We start from the raw sequence: 15,260 nt of genomic DNA on the forward strand, positions 1-15,260 counted from the left end.
AAGCAATATACCCCCTCTTCTTCGAAGGGGGGGGCATAAAAATAACAACAACATATTTATTAGTTATCTACTCAGTGGATGTATGTCACGGAAACGAGTGTTTGCAAATTGTAAGCGTTCAGTTTACTCATTTAACTTGCTAAGTTAAAACTTCTGACAATATTATCGTTATAAAATGGGATAAGACAAACATGGTTTCATTTTTATGTTAGAGGATCTGTGTATAATAAGATTCATATGCATATATTGCTTTTATAATGTTTGTCATGCTAAGTGGAAGACATTTCAAAGTAAGTATATTAATATTAAATAAAGTAAGTTAAATACACCAATTACCATTAAATGTGCTTGTAAATATGTTTTACGTTTATATGTTTCTCTCAAAACCACTTATTCACGGAACGTTTTTGCCCTTTTTTTACCTAAACAGCGAGGTAAATGCCTTTTTTCAAAGTTATGCGCCATGCCCCTTTGCCCAAAATGAATACATTTGGCTCAGTAAATTTCTGATTTGTTTCAACTCATTATTTTCAAATGCTTCTATATAACTAACAGGTTATATTCTCTCAAGCTTCAAAAAGAAGCTGGGAAATGTTAACTATTTTGGTCAGATAGCAGGGAGCTTTACTTGTCTCCCATTCGTTACTACACCCCTGTATTTGTGTATGCCCAGTTACACTTACTGGTGTGATCTTCAGGGCTGTCTGATAGAAGGAGCGTATCTCAAAGTAGAGGAATATATTGTAGATGACCTTCACCAAGCGGAACAACCAGAACGCAGCGGCAACCAACAGGCAGAACACTATTGGAGCGTCAAACCTGAAAATTACTGACTCCTTATTGTTCTGTCGTCATATGTGATGATTTAATATAATTCATTATTTGAAACAACAGTGTAATAGTCACTACTCGGTAGTGAAATTCTTAGACAGTATACAACATAGTGTATTTTTGCTTTTTTTCCCCCCAATAAAAATGTAACTCAGTAACAGCTGCTAAATTCTTGTTTTCAACCTCCATGTAATCAAAAAAAATTTTTTCATCATATGCTTCCTCTGGGACATTAAGTTTAACACTTACAGTGTACTATTTTTAAAAGAAATTACACAACACAAGAGTCTAAATTTAAATGACCCCGAGAGAAAGTTTCTTATAAAACAGCCAACAATGTAAAAAAAAACCTACAACAACCCCAAATAATTAATCATATCCAGACCTAATAATGTAAAGGGAGAAAATTGACTTACTGCTGCAGGCATTGGTCTTTAACAGCCTCGTGAAGTGTAACTTTATGATCACTAGCAAATAGTTTGCTGTAGTCAACACACTTCCATAGGAAACTTGAAAACACAGCTACAAAAACAAACTGGCTGCAAAAAACAACAGATATATTTTCAGATTATACAATGATTACAATTGTCTTCTTGGTAATTAAAATTATACATGGTATTTAATTTACACATATAATAATAGTAACATAAAATTTGTACTGCAAAATTTAAAGCCAACTGTAAAATTCAGCTTGCTTAATGTATTCTATCAAGTAAAATCTCATAATTGAAATGTGTTTCTATTTTCTTTGCAGACATTGACTTATTGTATAAAGAAATTTATTAATCTAATCATGGAGGACACTTTCTGCTTTTATGGTGCTTTTTTGTTTGAAGGAAGTCCCATCTAAGCAAAATCAAGTTTAGGTGAATGGATGTCCCTGATTAGCCTTTGCAGACTGCACAGGCTAATATGGGATGACACTTAACGCACATGCATTAAGCCCCCTTATTGCAGAGAAAGGCCCAGTCACTATGACTTACACAAGTTGAAGGCAGTCCTCCATTACCATACACAGGAATCCCTGTCGTTGGTGATACTGGTAGACTCGAGTGAAGAACTCATCAAGGTTCTCTATGTGGTTCCAACGAGCTGTGCAAACATAAACAAAATGTAGACTTTTAGTTGTTTGTTTATTGGGAATGTGCTTTTCCAACCATATTACAGTCATATCACTATGGTCTTGTCATTCTATAAACTACAACGTGCACATACATATGGATGTTACTGACTTACTCATAATAAGTATTATGACTGAATGGCCGTAGAAATAATTTCATGACCATACTTACACAAGTAAGGGTAAAACTTAGATGGAAACTTAATTCACTTATTGAGGTAATTTAATACTTCAATAATAAAACTAATTTACTTCATTTAGTGAGACACAATATTATACTGTAATTGATTTGAGAGTAAACATGCTTTTTGTTATGTAAGTTACCATAACTACAAGCAACCTGTAAATAGGCTCTCCAGCACCATGATTTTTGTTAAACATAACAAAAGTTACATCATGTTATAGTACACTGAAAATGTGTTGTGGAATTAATCAATATTCCTTCATTCATAGCATACAAGTAAAATCAGTATTACAAGAATCTGCAAGTTATTGCCCACTCATATTTTTTCACAGATATTGCAGGACTTGGTATGAAGAAAAGGCCTAGCCTTTCATTCGGGTTACCAAATACATGTAATAAACAAAACTGAGCAATGGAAAGACAGCAGATAGGCAAACACATTTGTTAAAGTTACCCTTCAAATTGGGGAAACATGCATCATTAATTTTTTCTGGGATGAAGTTGGCACAGTTCCTTTAATCAGCCCATGCTATAACAGGAAAAGAGCCCTGTAAAATGTTGTCTCACCTTTATTAGAGTCGGGTACCACATGGATCATGAGATCTGCCTCGGCCTGGTTGTCAGTGTCCTCCCCTGTGGTGTCGTCCTCATCATACACGGACAGGGCCTGGTACTGAGTGTCATACTCTGTCATGGTGCAACCGGCCTCTATACCTTTCTGTATACAGAATACACAAATATATATCTACATGTATGGGTGGAGCAATAGATGAGCATCATACCCTGCCACAATATGCAAATACCATAGTATGGCTTTGCACTGAGTGTCCTACTCTGCCATGCTGACCCCTGACTTTATCCTGTCTGGATACAGAACACACACATTTCTATATGGATGGAGCAAAAGATTAGTATCTCTCATGTTGTAAATTGCAGGAGTACTGGTACATTGATCTCATCTGTCTGAGAAGGCTAATAGATATTACATGCATTTGAATAGGAGAGGGATGGGGTCTAGTACAGAACTTAAGGATTAAATAAGTGCACATGGACTTGCATCAAAGCAATTAAAACACATCCAAAAAACATGTATGAAACATTCAAGCAAATAGAAAATTCAAGAAATCACAAGCCTAAAACAAAGAGAGTTGACAGCATTTTCTATAATATTGCCATGAAAAGTACATCATCCATATAAGTATGGCCAGGTCAAGCAAATAAATGTTTTTATGTTCATAGCCAATCTGTCATAGATAAAGTTCATATGAACTTCTATAAGTGCAAGATGGATGTTTGATGGTGATCCTCGTGCTCTGGCCTTCCAATTTTTACATCTCCATTTGAAAATTTAACATTTGAATTCAATAGAGGATCATTACCGATAATTATGATTGTAAGTTTGTGATCACAATCCATACCATTTCCAAATTGTATCAGATTCAGGAGAAATTTACTTATTGTGTCAATATCTATTTAAAACATCCAATGAGGTGCCTTTATTTGTACATGTACCACATAACTGTTCAATATTTGACAACAATTTACATGCATGCATACAATATATTCTGTAATTGATGGTCAAAATTTCATCTAGCATTTCTGAGTGAACTCTGAAAGTATCCTTCATGAACATAACATAATAAATGTAAATAATGCAAATCATTTAAAAACTATAAAACGTATAAAATCAAATAATATTGTACTGTAACCCAAATTTGACTATGTTTTATTTTTTTAATTCATGCTATATTTTCAAGGTTGACAAGGTTTTTGTTTTGTCCTACTGTTTACTTTCAATTGAATCTCAATTACAGTGTATATCTATGGAAGCCTAGATAGAATAATCTATGCAAAAACATTTATTAAACAAAGTGTAAACATAATATTTCTTGCATGATTAACTTACAATAAATACAATGTTGGATCAAAATAAATCCTTTTAAAAGCAGTTATGACTAAATACACCTACAAAGCTACAAAGTCTCATTCAATAAAGAGCATTTTATTCTTCTTTAAAAAAGACCCCTTCCCAACCAGAATTTATTTAACATGATGCAATTTACTCGAAATTAAAATATAAAAAAATTAAGTTCAAGGTTCAAAGTAAGTGTTCTTTTCTTACATTGTTGCTGTTATGAAGGAACTTATAGCCAGGAAATAGGTACAAGTTGACTACCGTGCAAGTTGACCAAAAAACTTGCGAGTTGACTGTTGACTACCATGGGAGTTGACAGTAAACCTAATATACATATATAAATCTACAGATATGGACGCTTGATTGGTCATTGTTGGCTTGGGTACTACTTACATGTACCCCATGTACTCTTAAGTATACTTACATGAACCCCGGGCACGGTAAATATACAGTATATTACTTAAACGTACCCTAGAATTTTAACGCTAAATTGGTCGTTGTTGGCTATTTTTTTTTATTTATGTTCACATTTATCAAATGTTCTGTTAAATGTCCTCTATATTATTGAAACTTATACCAAAAAACATGGTGATTTTTTTTTTAAGAAGTTTGTTTAAGATAAACAATATTGTTTTAAGGTAATCTATAGCTTGTTTTACAACATAAGATTTGGGGCGGGAATACAACTTGGGTACAGTATAACAGTGTTCTTTTTAATGAAATATTCGGCGTTATTCGGCCCCATTCCCCAATCTTAAGAGTATATATTTTTCCCCCAAATATTTTTAAAATTCCCCTCTTTTAATCAATACCTCATTTAAATACGTCTTTCGTTACGAATTTACTACAATTTTCCGGAACTGCATCCGCATGTATACTTTATTTTAGCCTTTACCACAAACCGTACGTAGTTCACTATCACGACTTTCGCTTTACAACATCTACCGCAAACCATACGTATTCCAACATGTTGCACAACAACAAAAGCTATCGTAAAAAAATTGACAAATCTGTTTTAACTTAAAAATAAATTGATATTCTTTTCAAACAAGTATAACTTAAAAGTCAGTCTTCTTCAAATGCGGGCAGTGAAACACCAGAAACGTCCGGTCAAGAGAGTGTTGAAAGACTGTTTAGTTTGTTCAACCTGCTTTGCACGCCACAGAGAAACAGGCTTGGGGAAGCTTCACTGAAGTCCCTGATTAGACTTTGTCTGCACACGGAGAGACTATGTGAAGAGGAGGTCACCAGAATAATTGATAAATTAGCTGAAAAGCCCAGAAATGTTGAACTTTGAACATGAGCATAACATGTTAATGAATAAAAGTGTTTGAATTATGTTTTTCTCCCTCTGTATGGTGAATTATAGTGTTAAAACTTGATTTTGTACTGTTACTAGCTAAGCATAGAATTTTCCCCCTTTTCCCCTTTTACGCGCGAATTTTTCCCCTCTCAGGGGACTCGACCCGCTTCCACCAAAACTGAAAAAAAACACTGTATAATATTAAATATATTTACTTTACCTGGTGTACATGTAAGTATACTTTCGAGTACCCAGGGTACATGTAAGTAGTACCTGGGGTACATGTAAGTAGAACCCAAGCCTACAATGACCAATTGAGCAATATTGACATACATGTACACTGCAACTCCAATATATCACGGTTCGTTATATCGCGTTGTCCAATATATCGCGAATCGGCTATGGCTCCCAAAAATCTGACGAGCATAATCCTTAAATAAAATGTTTTTATCTGAGAATTTGATGCATTAAAATCCGTTTCAAGCAAGTATTTTCCCTTTTTTTCACCAACTTTAATCCAATAGTCATAATCCAGTTTTGACCAGATTGTTTGCTTACATTGTACATCACATTAACACCTGTGTACTGCGATAAACAAAAGACCCATTTGTCAAACATGACAGGTCATTTCGGGTGTTACAATTCTCTATTGAATTTGCTTTGAACTGCCGAAACGCACCAGTGCACACATGAAGGTGTACACAATTATAACAGTAAATGTCACAAGTCAATACTGACCTATCTCAACAATCTGTGTGCGTTAGATACAGTATACAATATAGATCAGTTAGTCACAATGCTCTACTATTAAACCCCATGCTGTGCATGCTTTTCATGAGAAATGAATGACGTCATTTTGTACATGGGTCTAATTTGTGCATGCTTTCTTGAACAATAAAACTCGGCAATGTTTTTCGGATTACAAATTTAATTATACGCATTTGAAAATACTCACATGGAATAATGTTTTGTGTTATACCAATTAATGACATATGGATATAACCCAAACTTGAATAAGGTTGGTAAATAGCGTGTTTTGAGATTGCATAATGATGCTAATGTATACATATACATGCATACATAAACTGACAATTTATATCACGGTCGCGATCTTTGGACCCCTTCAACCGCGATATATTGGAGTTGCAGTGTATTAAAATTTCAGAATGAATGCGACTATTCATTAGCCTTGAAAGTGGTTCTTTTATGCTGCAATTGTCTTTTAAAATGTTCAACTAAATGGTAGATGATAAAACTTGTATAGTTTCAAAGGTGTTAACATTTTCTTTCATAATGTTTGTTATTAGCTCATGTTTATGTTGCCTTATCCAAGCTGGGCTAAACTGAGACAATTGAACAATTATTCAACAGCATAAATACTGCAATATTTATTTGTAACTATTTGGACTTGTGTTAAATATGGTATGTCAGCAGTGTACAAGTCAACAAAGTACTGATTAACTGAACACAAGGTTGCACAATAACCTAACAATATTGTAAACCAAAATATTTCATCATTTATGCATATGACAGTTCTTTCAAATTTATGCTACACAGTGTCGTGATTACATGAAATGTATAAACTTAATTAGATGCAAACAGCAAATAGTCAGTATCGTGAAAGATGATAATATTATTATATTTTAAACACAGTTACATTCAATAATTTCAGAAAGTCTGACCTAGTGATCCACTTTCAAACTGAGATGACAAATGTCAAACATCATCGAACACACTATCCAAGGATCGTTTCACGCATGTAGGCACATCAAACACAGATACACAGAATACATCTTAGTCAAAGTAAAACACAATCGATAGTTTTTACCAAAGGAGTGAAAATGTGCATTTCAGAGTATCAGACGCATTACAATTACGATTTTTTTTGTTTACTTTTCGTGGAATAATGAAAACAAACTGATGCAAACTGGGAAAATTTAGAAGACTATTCCATATATTAACGGCTACAATACACTAAAATACCCCTCGTTTGGTACATTTTTTACTCATTAATGATGTGTCTGCAAATAGCTTCATAATTAGTGAAATACTGGGTCAACAAAAGCCTGCTACCGATGGTTTCTGAGTACTTTGCAAGTTTATGACCCGTTTCTATTCTTATTGATTTGCAACCACTCACTTGAGCCTCACTTACCAGCATTTGCAGAGTTTCGTTACAGTTTTTAGACAAACCTGTGCGCATTGCACCTGTTGTTGTTTCACTGAAATGTTAGGTGTTTCAAGTCGCAATTCAGTATAATATTGCAACTGCAATAAATGCATAATATATTAAAAAGCCGTGTATTAAACAGTTATTTAATACTGCAAGAAGTTATCAGTATATGATAAGACACGTTTATATAAACATTATATGTCATGGTTTCGAAGCCTCACATCCAGAAAAAAATAAGGAAGGGCAATCGTGCCATTGGATTTATCCACAGGAACCTAAAGATAGGCAAGGAGGATGTTATAAGTGCAGCATACGTTTCCTTTTGGTCGCCCGAAACTGGAAAACTGCTGCACTGTCTGGATTCAATACCAGAAAGAACAGATCCGTGATGTGGAGTTGTTCAGAGAACAGCATCCACGTAAAAAATGACGTAAGTGATGAACCGCTATCACAACACCAGCAGTGCCTAATGCATGCTAGACGAACTACGATGAGAAACTCTGGAGTGATGAAGACCATGGCCCAGCTTGCATATGCCATCATAACATCTCAGCAACACAATACCTTCCCCTGTCTCAAACAGGATCCGGGTCAATCATGCAAGTTCATAGTTCCAAGAATTATTACTATCTGGAGCGGCTAACCAGCCTCCGTTGCTGAAAACATTGACTTGATATACTTTAATCGAGGATAAGCAACACTAACGTTCCAAACAACTCATTAGCGCCAGCTACAAAGTTACTCCTAACGATCCCTCATTTGAGGTTCAAATCTCTTGACGGTCACCTGAGCGGCAGAGGCCTGAAACTTAGCTGGGGACTCTTCTTTACAACCCCTTTGTTTTTTTACACTTGCCACTTAACAATGTTTACTCTTTATTATTCTCTCACCATTCGTGGCGTAAAAGTCAAGCTTGCCTGCAGCGATTTACAATGTGGATGTAGAACACAGCTTAATTGTCACAGCAATGACGAAAATTGTGATGACATTAGCAATCATTGACGCTCATTTTAAAAATTACGTTTTGGTAGAGGTTCATGAGACCATTTAAATTGGCTAGTTGTGGGTTCCCTAACTTTCCCCGTAACACCGAAATGATGTTCTTTATGAAACAATCATGATGCTTTAGGGATCAGATCGACAAAAACACCAAACTTGTTGTGAATTCCCAAGTTTGACCATCCGTCACAGATAAAGACTTGTCTGTGTTCATCGAATTAACACGGCCTTAGAACCATGAATGGCCCGAGTGATGTGCTCTTATAATGTTATTTATAGCTGCTCGCAAGTTAATATTGGTCGCACTTCGTAGGAAAGCATTATCCACTAAGAATACTCAAACAATGTCATAGTAGAAACACAGGAGAAACTCAATGAATGAATATGTCCTGGTTTAAACTTACGCCGGAGAAGGTGCATGCTCTCGGTGCCCATAAACTGCCTCAGCAAAAATGTGCCTTTGCTTGGGCCATTGTGTATTGCTCATAAAATAGTAAATATGTCTTGCGAAGTTTCTGTTGTGATTATCTTAATAGCCATGGAAGAGGCCAATTGTCGGAGAACATGTTTATTAAATTATATATATTGTTTTTGCTTAATATTTACAGGGGACACCACGACCAATCACTTCCTGCGCATTTCAATAGAAAATCAGCACTTACATAAGCACACAATTCCAATATGTAAATTGTATTAAAATATAATCATCTGAAATCCAGAGGTCGGATGGGGTTACCAGTACGTTTTGAGTCAGTTATAATATAATCGGAAACAATATGTGGAAAAAACTAAGATTATTCCGGCCTTATAGTCATTTTACTGAATGTTTTGCACTAAATTTTCGGCTATAACATGCTTTTTACGTAATTATCATATTTTGAAAACTGCATGAAATACAGGAAAGCATCCTTAAGGTAACTTTCGCTTGTGTGCAATTGCAAAATATCATCACGTTTATTCCATCATTTGCGTCAAAACGCCACCAGCCCGATGAAAGGTCAGTCGATTAGTGAAAAAATCTCATAAAAAACTACAGGCATTTAACCATCAGTGGAATTGTATAACTTGACGTTGGTACGTTGCACATTCATAAAACGTTGTCCGGAAATCCGCAAAGAGATGTTGCAATTGAATGTCGCTTGATTTGTTTCCTTTTATTATCAATGTCAATGAGTTTTGTGCATTTCGGATCATTTAAAAGATATAAATGGCGTACTTAATACAATTAATGATAATGCATAAATGTAACTTGTAATATTACAATTGATGGAATTTAGCATTGAAATGCAAAGAACTGTGAAGTTACTTAATTCGAAAAATAAAAAAATAAAAAGTTATTATATAAAACTGCCAGTATATTACACTCTAGTTTTTCATCATCCCTAGATCCATTTCTTCATATTCTGACTTGTAAAGGGGAAACACGTGTATTCGCATGTATTGACACTTGGACGATTGATAAGAAACCAAACACCAAATCGTGAAGTGTATGGTAAGCATTATGATTTCAATCCATCATCAAGTGTGTGTATAATTGTTCAACAACTGTCGCTGTCTATACACGGACATCGTTTGTTTGTGATAAATGATGATAAAAATGGCCGAAGAGACACTCGACACTCAACAATTACATTCGACACTCTGCAATTACGCTCGACAGTCTGCATATATACTTTACGCTCTGCAATAACAATCGACACTCAACAATTACACTCGACACTTTGCAATTTCACTCGACACTCGGCAATTCAACTCGACACTGAACAATAACACTCGACACTCGGCAATTACACTCAACACTCTGCAATTACACTCGAAACTCTTCAATTGCTCTCAATATTCTGCCATTACACTCGGTAATTACACTAAACACTCAACAATTACACTCGACAATCTGCAATTACACTCAAAACACTGCAATTACACTAGACACTCAACAATTTCACTCAACACTCGACAATTACACTCGACACTCGGCAATTGCACTCAGCACTCTGCAATAACACTCGACAATCTGCTGTTACAATCGACTCTCTGTAACTATACTCGACACTCTACAAATACACTCGACACTCTGCAATTGCACTCGAAACTATGCAATTAGACTCAACACTCTTCAATTACACTCGACACTAGGCAATTTCTTTCGACACTCGGCAATACCACTCGACACTCAACAATTAAACTCGACACTCAATAATAACCGAAGACAGACAACAATTACACTCGACACTCGACAATTACACGCGACTATCTGCAATTACCGAAGAAACTAGATGATGACCAACTAAACACGGGCTTTTATTATTTGCTTTTTCAATTGTGACACTAGGTCTTGACAATATTGCATCGCATTGCAATTTGCAAATCGTTGGCTGTGGTCAAATGTCCTTGTTCATTGTCGAGTTGTGTTTCGTTTGTGGCGTTTTATGTCTTTCGGCCGTATAGGTGCACAAGCGGCAACCAATGTAGCCCGAATATTATTCCATATTAATTAGTTACTATGCTTAATAGGTGAAATAATAGGGAAATATGGTATTAAGTTATTTCTTTATATAAACATCTTATAAAACCGAAATAGTATAGGGCTTCTTGAACGAAAACAAATGTAAAAGGACAAACGTAATGATTACATGCGATATTGAAAACTGATTTAATTATCCTTGAATATATCTGCAAAATAAACCCGTTGTATAGGCGAACATATATAAGCGAACATTGGAAAAGCATTAAAGAATTGAAAAATCGAAAATCTCCGTATGAATGCATTTGGATTGTTTGCCATTAACAATAGAATGGGTTTATATATTTCAAGTCTGCTTATGCGTTTATCCTTTATTGACTTGAATTTATCCACCCGAATATACGATCTTTATAAAGGAAAACTGCCATATAACTTGTACATTTTACAATAACATAATGCCTTTTAAAAAATGTAATGTATTTTCAATTCATTGACATAATAAAGAAAATTATTCTGGTCGTATATCTTGAATACCAGACGTTATTGGTTATTAGATCGTCTAATTGAATTTTATGAAACCCATTCTTTCGCGTCGAGCCAAGCTGTAATTATACGCAAAAACTTTTAAACCTGTGGAACAGAACATAATAGCGTGTTTGTCAGATGCGGACGTTATTCTTTAAGAAAATCTCTGGTTTAAATAAAAAAGGAAGCTTCAACATTTTCATTATTCGTAAACGAAAACTTTTATTTTTATTGTTAAAGCACAGCAACAGACTGGCGTCGAGGATTATACATACAATTAGAAAGTAATAATTTCGTAAACGTAACCATACTGATAGTTGATTGCATATAAATGGATATAATTTAGTTTGTATAATTACATAGTGCATTTAAAAGTGAAACCTTCAAAAAGCTTCGTTGAAACATGGGAGTGTGCGCTAGCGTGAACTCACAAAACGTGATTCTGTCCAATTACCAAAGCTCTGACGCACTGATCGATAAAAATATCACGGACAGCGATGATGCAGATTCCTATGACTCGAATAATGCATCTATAAACGACCATGATCATTCATCGAACGTGATCGTATCGGTTATTGTTGATATTGGGACATCTTTCAGCTCATGTATATACACAATTTACGACAGAGAAACTGACAGTGTGACGGAAATCAAATCAATAATTGATAATGAACCAACGGTTTTGATTCTCAATGCAGACAATTCATTTATTGCTTTTGGAAATAGTGCTTTAGATGCGATAACTAATTTACATAAAGAGGACAGTACAGAATTTAGGATTTTTATGAATTTTAAACCAATGCTTCATAGAATGAAAGGTCTTTCATCGGAGACGCTGTTCAAAGAGCATTCGAACAAAACATTAAATGCAATAGATGTGTTTTGTACAATATTTAAACATTTAAAAGCAATGGTTAAAATTGCATTTGAAGAGACGAAAAGTGAATGCCACATAGAAGATGTTAAATGGGTGTATACAATACCTGCAGTATGGAACGATGCGGCGAGACAATTCATGCATGAAGCAGCTGAAAGGGCCGGACTAGACAAAGCAAACGTTAAACTTCTGATTGAAACAGAAGTAGCATCTACAGTCTTCAGAGTGAATTTGGACCGCATAGTTGAACTTGAAGAGGATGAAAATGACACAGACAAATTGCCAGTCAAGTATATGGTAGCTAATATCGGTGGTGGAATAGTTGAAATATGTGTGCACGTAATACTTGAGGAGAACAAAGTGGGGGAAATGCACATGGCTTCTGGGGGAACATTAGGTGGGTCAACTGTAGATGGAGCTTATATTCTGTTCTGGGAAAGTTTAGTTGGTCGATCATTGTGGCAAAACTTTAAAGAACAAAGTTATGATAGATATATGAGTATGGTGGCAGATTTTCAGTCTAGGAAAGGCGATTTCACTATGAACCACGCCGAAACAATTCAATTCCCAATCGAACCATCGTTGATAAAACTTTTCCTTGAAATGACAGGTGAGCATTTGGAACATTTTATACAAAATAAATTCGACAACAAGACTATTCGACTTGAGGAAGATACCGGAAATTTAATTATTCAGCCAGCGTTGATGGAAATGTTTTTCATGCCATCCATTAAGTGGTTAATTTCACGACTCCATGAAATAAAAGACGAGGTTAACGATCCTGATCTTGATACGCTTGTTCTTACTGGAGGCTTTTCGAGGTCTCCATACCTAAGGAGCAAGATTGACAACGAGTTCCCAGATATGCGCATACTATCCTTGGAAGAAATAGGGTAATTATATTTTACTGGTTTACTGGTTGATATTACGTTTTTCTTGAAATATGTTGTGTATTGTTAAATGTGAAATTGCGTCCCTCTCCAGTCATGTTCCTGTAGAAGCACCTTTCAGGAAGGTATGCGGTTCATGATACTTCATAACATAATGATCTTTGAACTTCGATAGAAACAATTATTTAGGGTATGGTGTACATGATAAGTATGATTTGTAAAATGTCTTATACTATGTGTAGACTGTGGCGATAGCGAATATCGCTTTTGAGTTGACAATTGCTCAGTGACATCCTCTGTTTAAAGGGTCCTTTTCACGTTTTGGTAAATTGACAAAATACAAATAAAAGTTTCAGATTCGCAAATTTTCGTTGAAATTATTATATTTGTGAGGAAATAGTAATGCTTAACATTTACCATGCTATAAAATATCAATTATATGCATATTTTGACGGTTTAAAAACGCGAAACGATTGAATAATTTGGAAAGTTCTGTTGTTGTCGTTATATTTTGGGATATTAGGAGGATTGCTTATATAAAGTATAAAATACATCAATCATTGTATGTGCCTGGATGGCTGAGTGGTCTAACTGAAAGACTTTTACTCCAAGGGTTAGTTGTTCGAGCACAGTTGAGGGTTACTTTTTTTCTTTCTTTAATTTTATTCTTTTTTTTTTTTTACTGGAGCTTTTTATATCGAATGTTTTCATTTATCGGTATAAAGCATTTAATGACAAACTTTAATACATGCCAAAATCTGTGAAAAGGCCCCTTTAAATGACTTGATATCTTTAAGCAAGGAAGAGAGTTGACCACATAGGCTATAATAACAATCTTGCTATCAATGGAATGGCGTTCTTCGATAATCTGTATCTGTATCTTCTGTTATGTGCTTTATGTATTGTCAAATTCTATAATAATTAACAGCTAATTAAGACAATAAATGCGAGCAACTTGTAACGAATAATAACCTGAATTTGAAACATTATTCAGCAAGAACCAGTTTTCTTCAATATGTGCTAATATCTTGTCATAATCTAAATTTATGAATAGCCGCGCCCTATCAGCTTTCAACGCTTGATTTTCATTTAACTATTTTGGCCCGCATAAAATTGTTTTGGCAAATATAAACACATGGCATTTCCTTTATCGAGGGGTGGGGGGATGCGTATACGGGAGATATATCTACACATACAATACATATTCATCCAATTTCTTAAACGTCACGTGAGTGAGTAGACAACAGATTTATGGACGGCTTTCCTTTTTTATCCCGACGTCTACGATCATGAAAAAAAAACACGAGAGGAGCACAAACACCGTAGAGCCGAAAGAGCGTATTCATGAAATAAATATAAATACAAAGTGGTTTACCGCGTAAAATAACCGCTTCTCATTTTCGAAAAACACCAAAACGACGCCATCTTCGAATTAAGTTCTAACTAACCTCACTTAAACCCGGTAAGCTCCCGTATACGCATGCCCCTTGCTTTATCTTAAACTCATTTAAGCAAAAATGTATAATACAATTTGCATGGCTATTATATAAAAAACACACACAAACACCATTTCATAATTTATATCTAACATTGCCATCATCAATTTTTAAATATATATACAAACTATTTACCAGAAAGATGTTAAAAGGTGTGGTTCTACTCATCTGATCCCCATTAAATGTAATTTGATATTGTTTTCACTTTAGCTAATCGATCAAATTCAGCTAATTTTAAACACAAATGACTCGTATTATTTTGTTAAAATATAGAAAAGGTTAGAACAATCTTTGTGACTACTTTATACTTATTAAAAATATTTTCGCTTTCATTTATTCATTATTGAAACGCATGCTTACACTACACCGGCAATTAATTTTAATGTATTTTTAGTTTAACAAATACGTGTTTTATAAATAAAATAGTTTTTTCTTAAATTGAAATCGATTGAACAAATGCATGCCATTCTACAAAATTACCAC

At 34.7% G+C, this 15,260-nt stretch overlaps 1 protein-coding gene across 2 annotated transcripts in view; it reads right to left on the bottom strand.

Annotated features, from left to right (window-relative positions):
* LOC127855402 (autophagy-related protein 9A-like) overlaps window positions 1-7,294 on the bottom strand; it is a 34,613-nt gene extending 27,319 nt beyond the window's left edge. The window contains exons 1-5 of one of the 2 annotated variants that reach the window (XM_052390930.1): window positions 7,036-7,294; window positions 2,703-2,853; window positions 1,815-1,923; window positions 1,248-1,370; window positions 684-819 (exon numbers count right to left, since the gene is read on the bottom strand). In XM_052390930.1, coding sequence (XP_052246890.1) covers window positions 684-819; window positions 1,248-1,370; window positions 1,815-1,923; window positions 2,703-2,829 — 495 coding nt within the window. In that variant the 5' untranslated portion in view covers window positions 2,830-2,853; window positions 7,036-7,294. Of the gene's footprint in view, window positions 1-683; window positions 820-1,247; window positions 1,371-1,814; window positions 1,924-2,702; window positions 2,854-4,257; window positions 4,364-7,035 lie in introns of those variants that run through there. The other variant, XM_052390931.1, reaches the window with a different exon arrangement.
* Between the last annotated feature and the right edge of the window lie 7,966 nt (window positions 7,295-15,260).

This window comes from Dreissena polymorpha, chromosome 13, assembly GCF_020536995.1.
Source record: "Dreissena polymorpha isolate Duluth1 chromosome 13, UMN_Dpol_1.0, whole genome shotgun sequence".
Lineage (NCBI taxonomy): Eukaryota > Metazoa > Mollusca > Bivalvia > Myida > Dreissenidae > Dreissena > Dreissena polymorpha.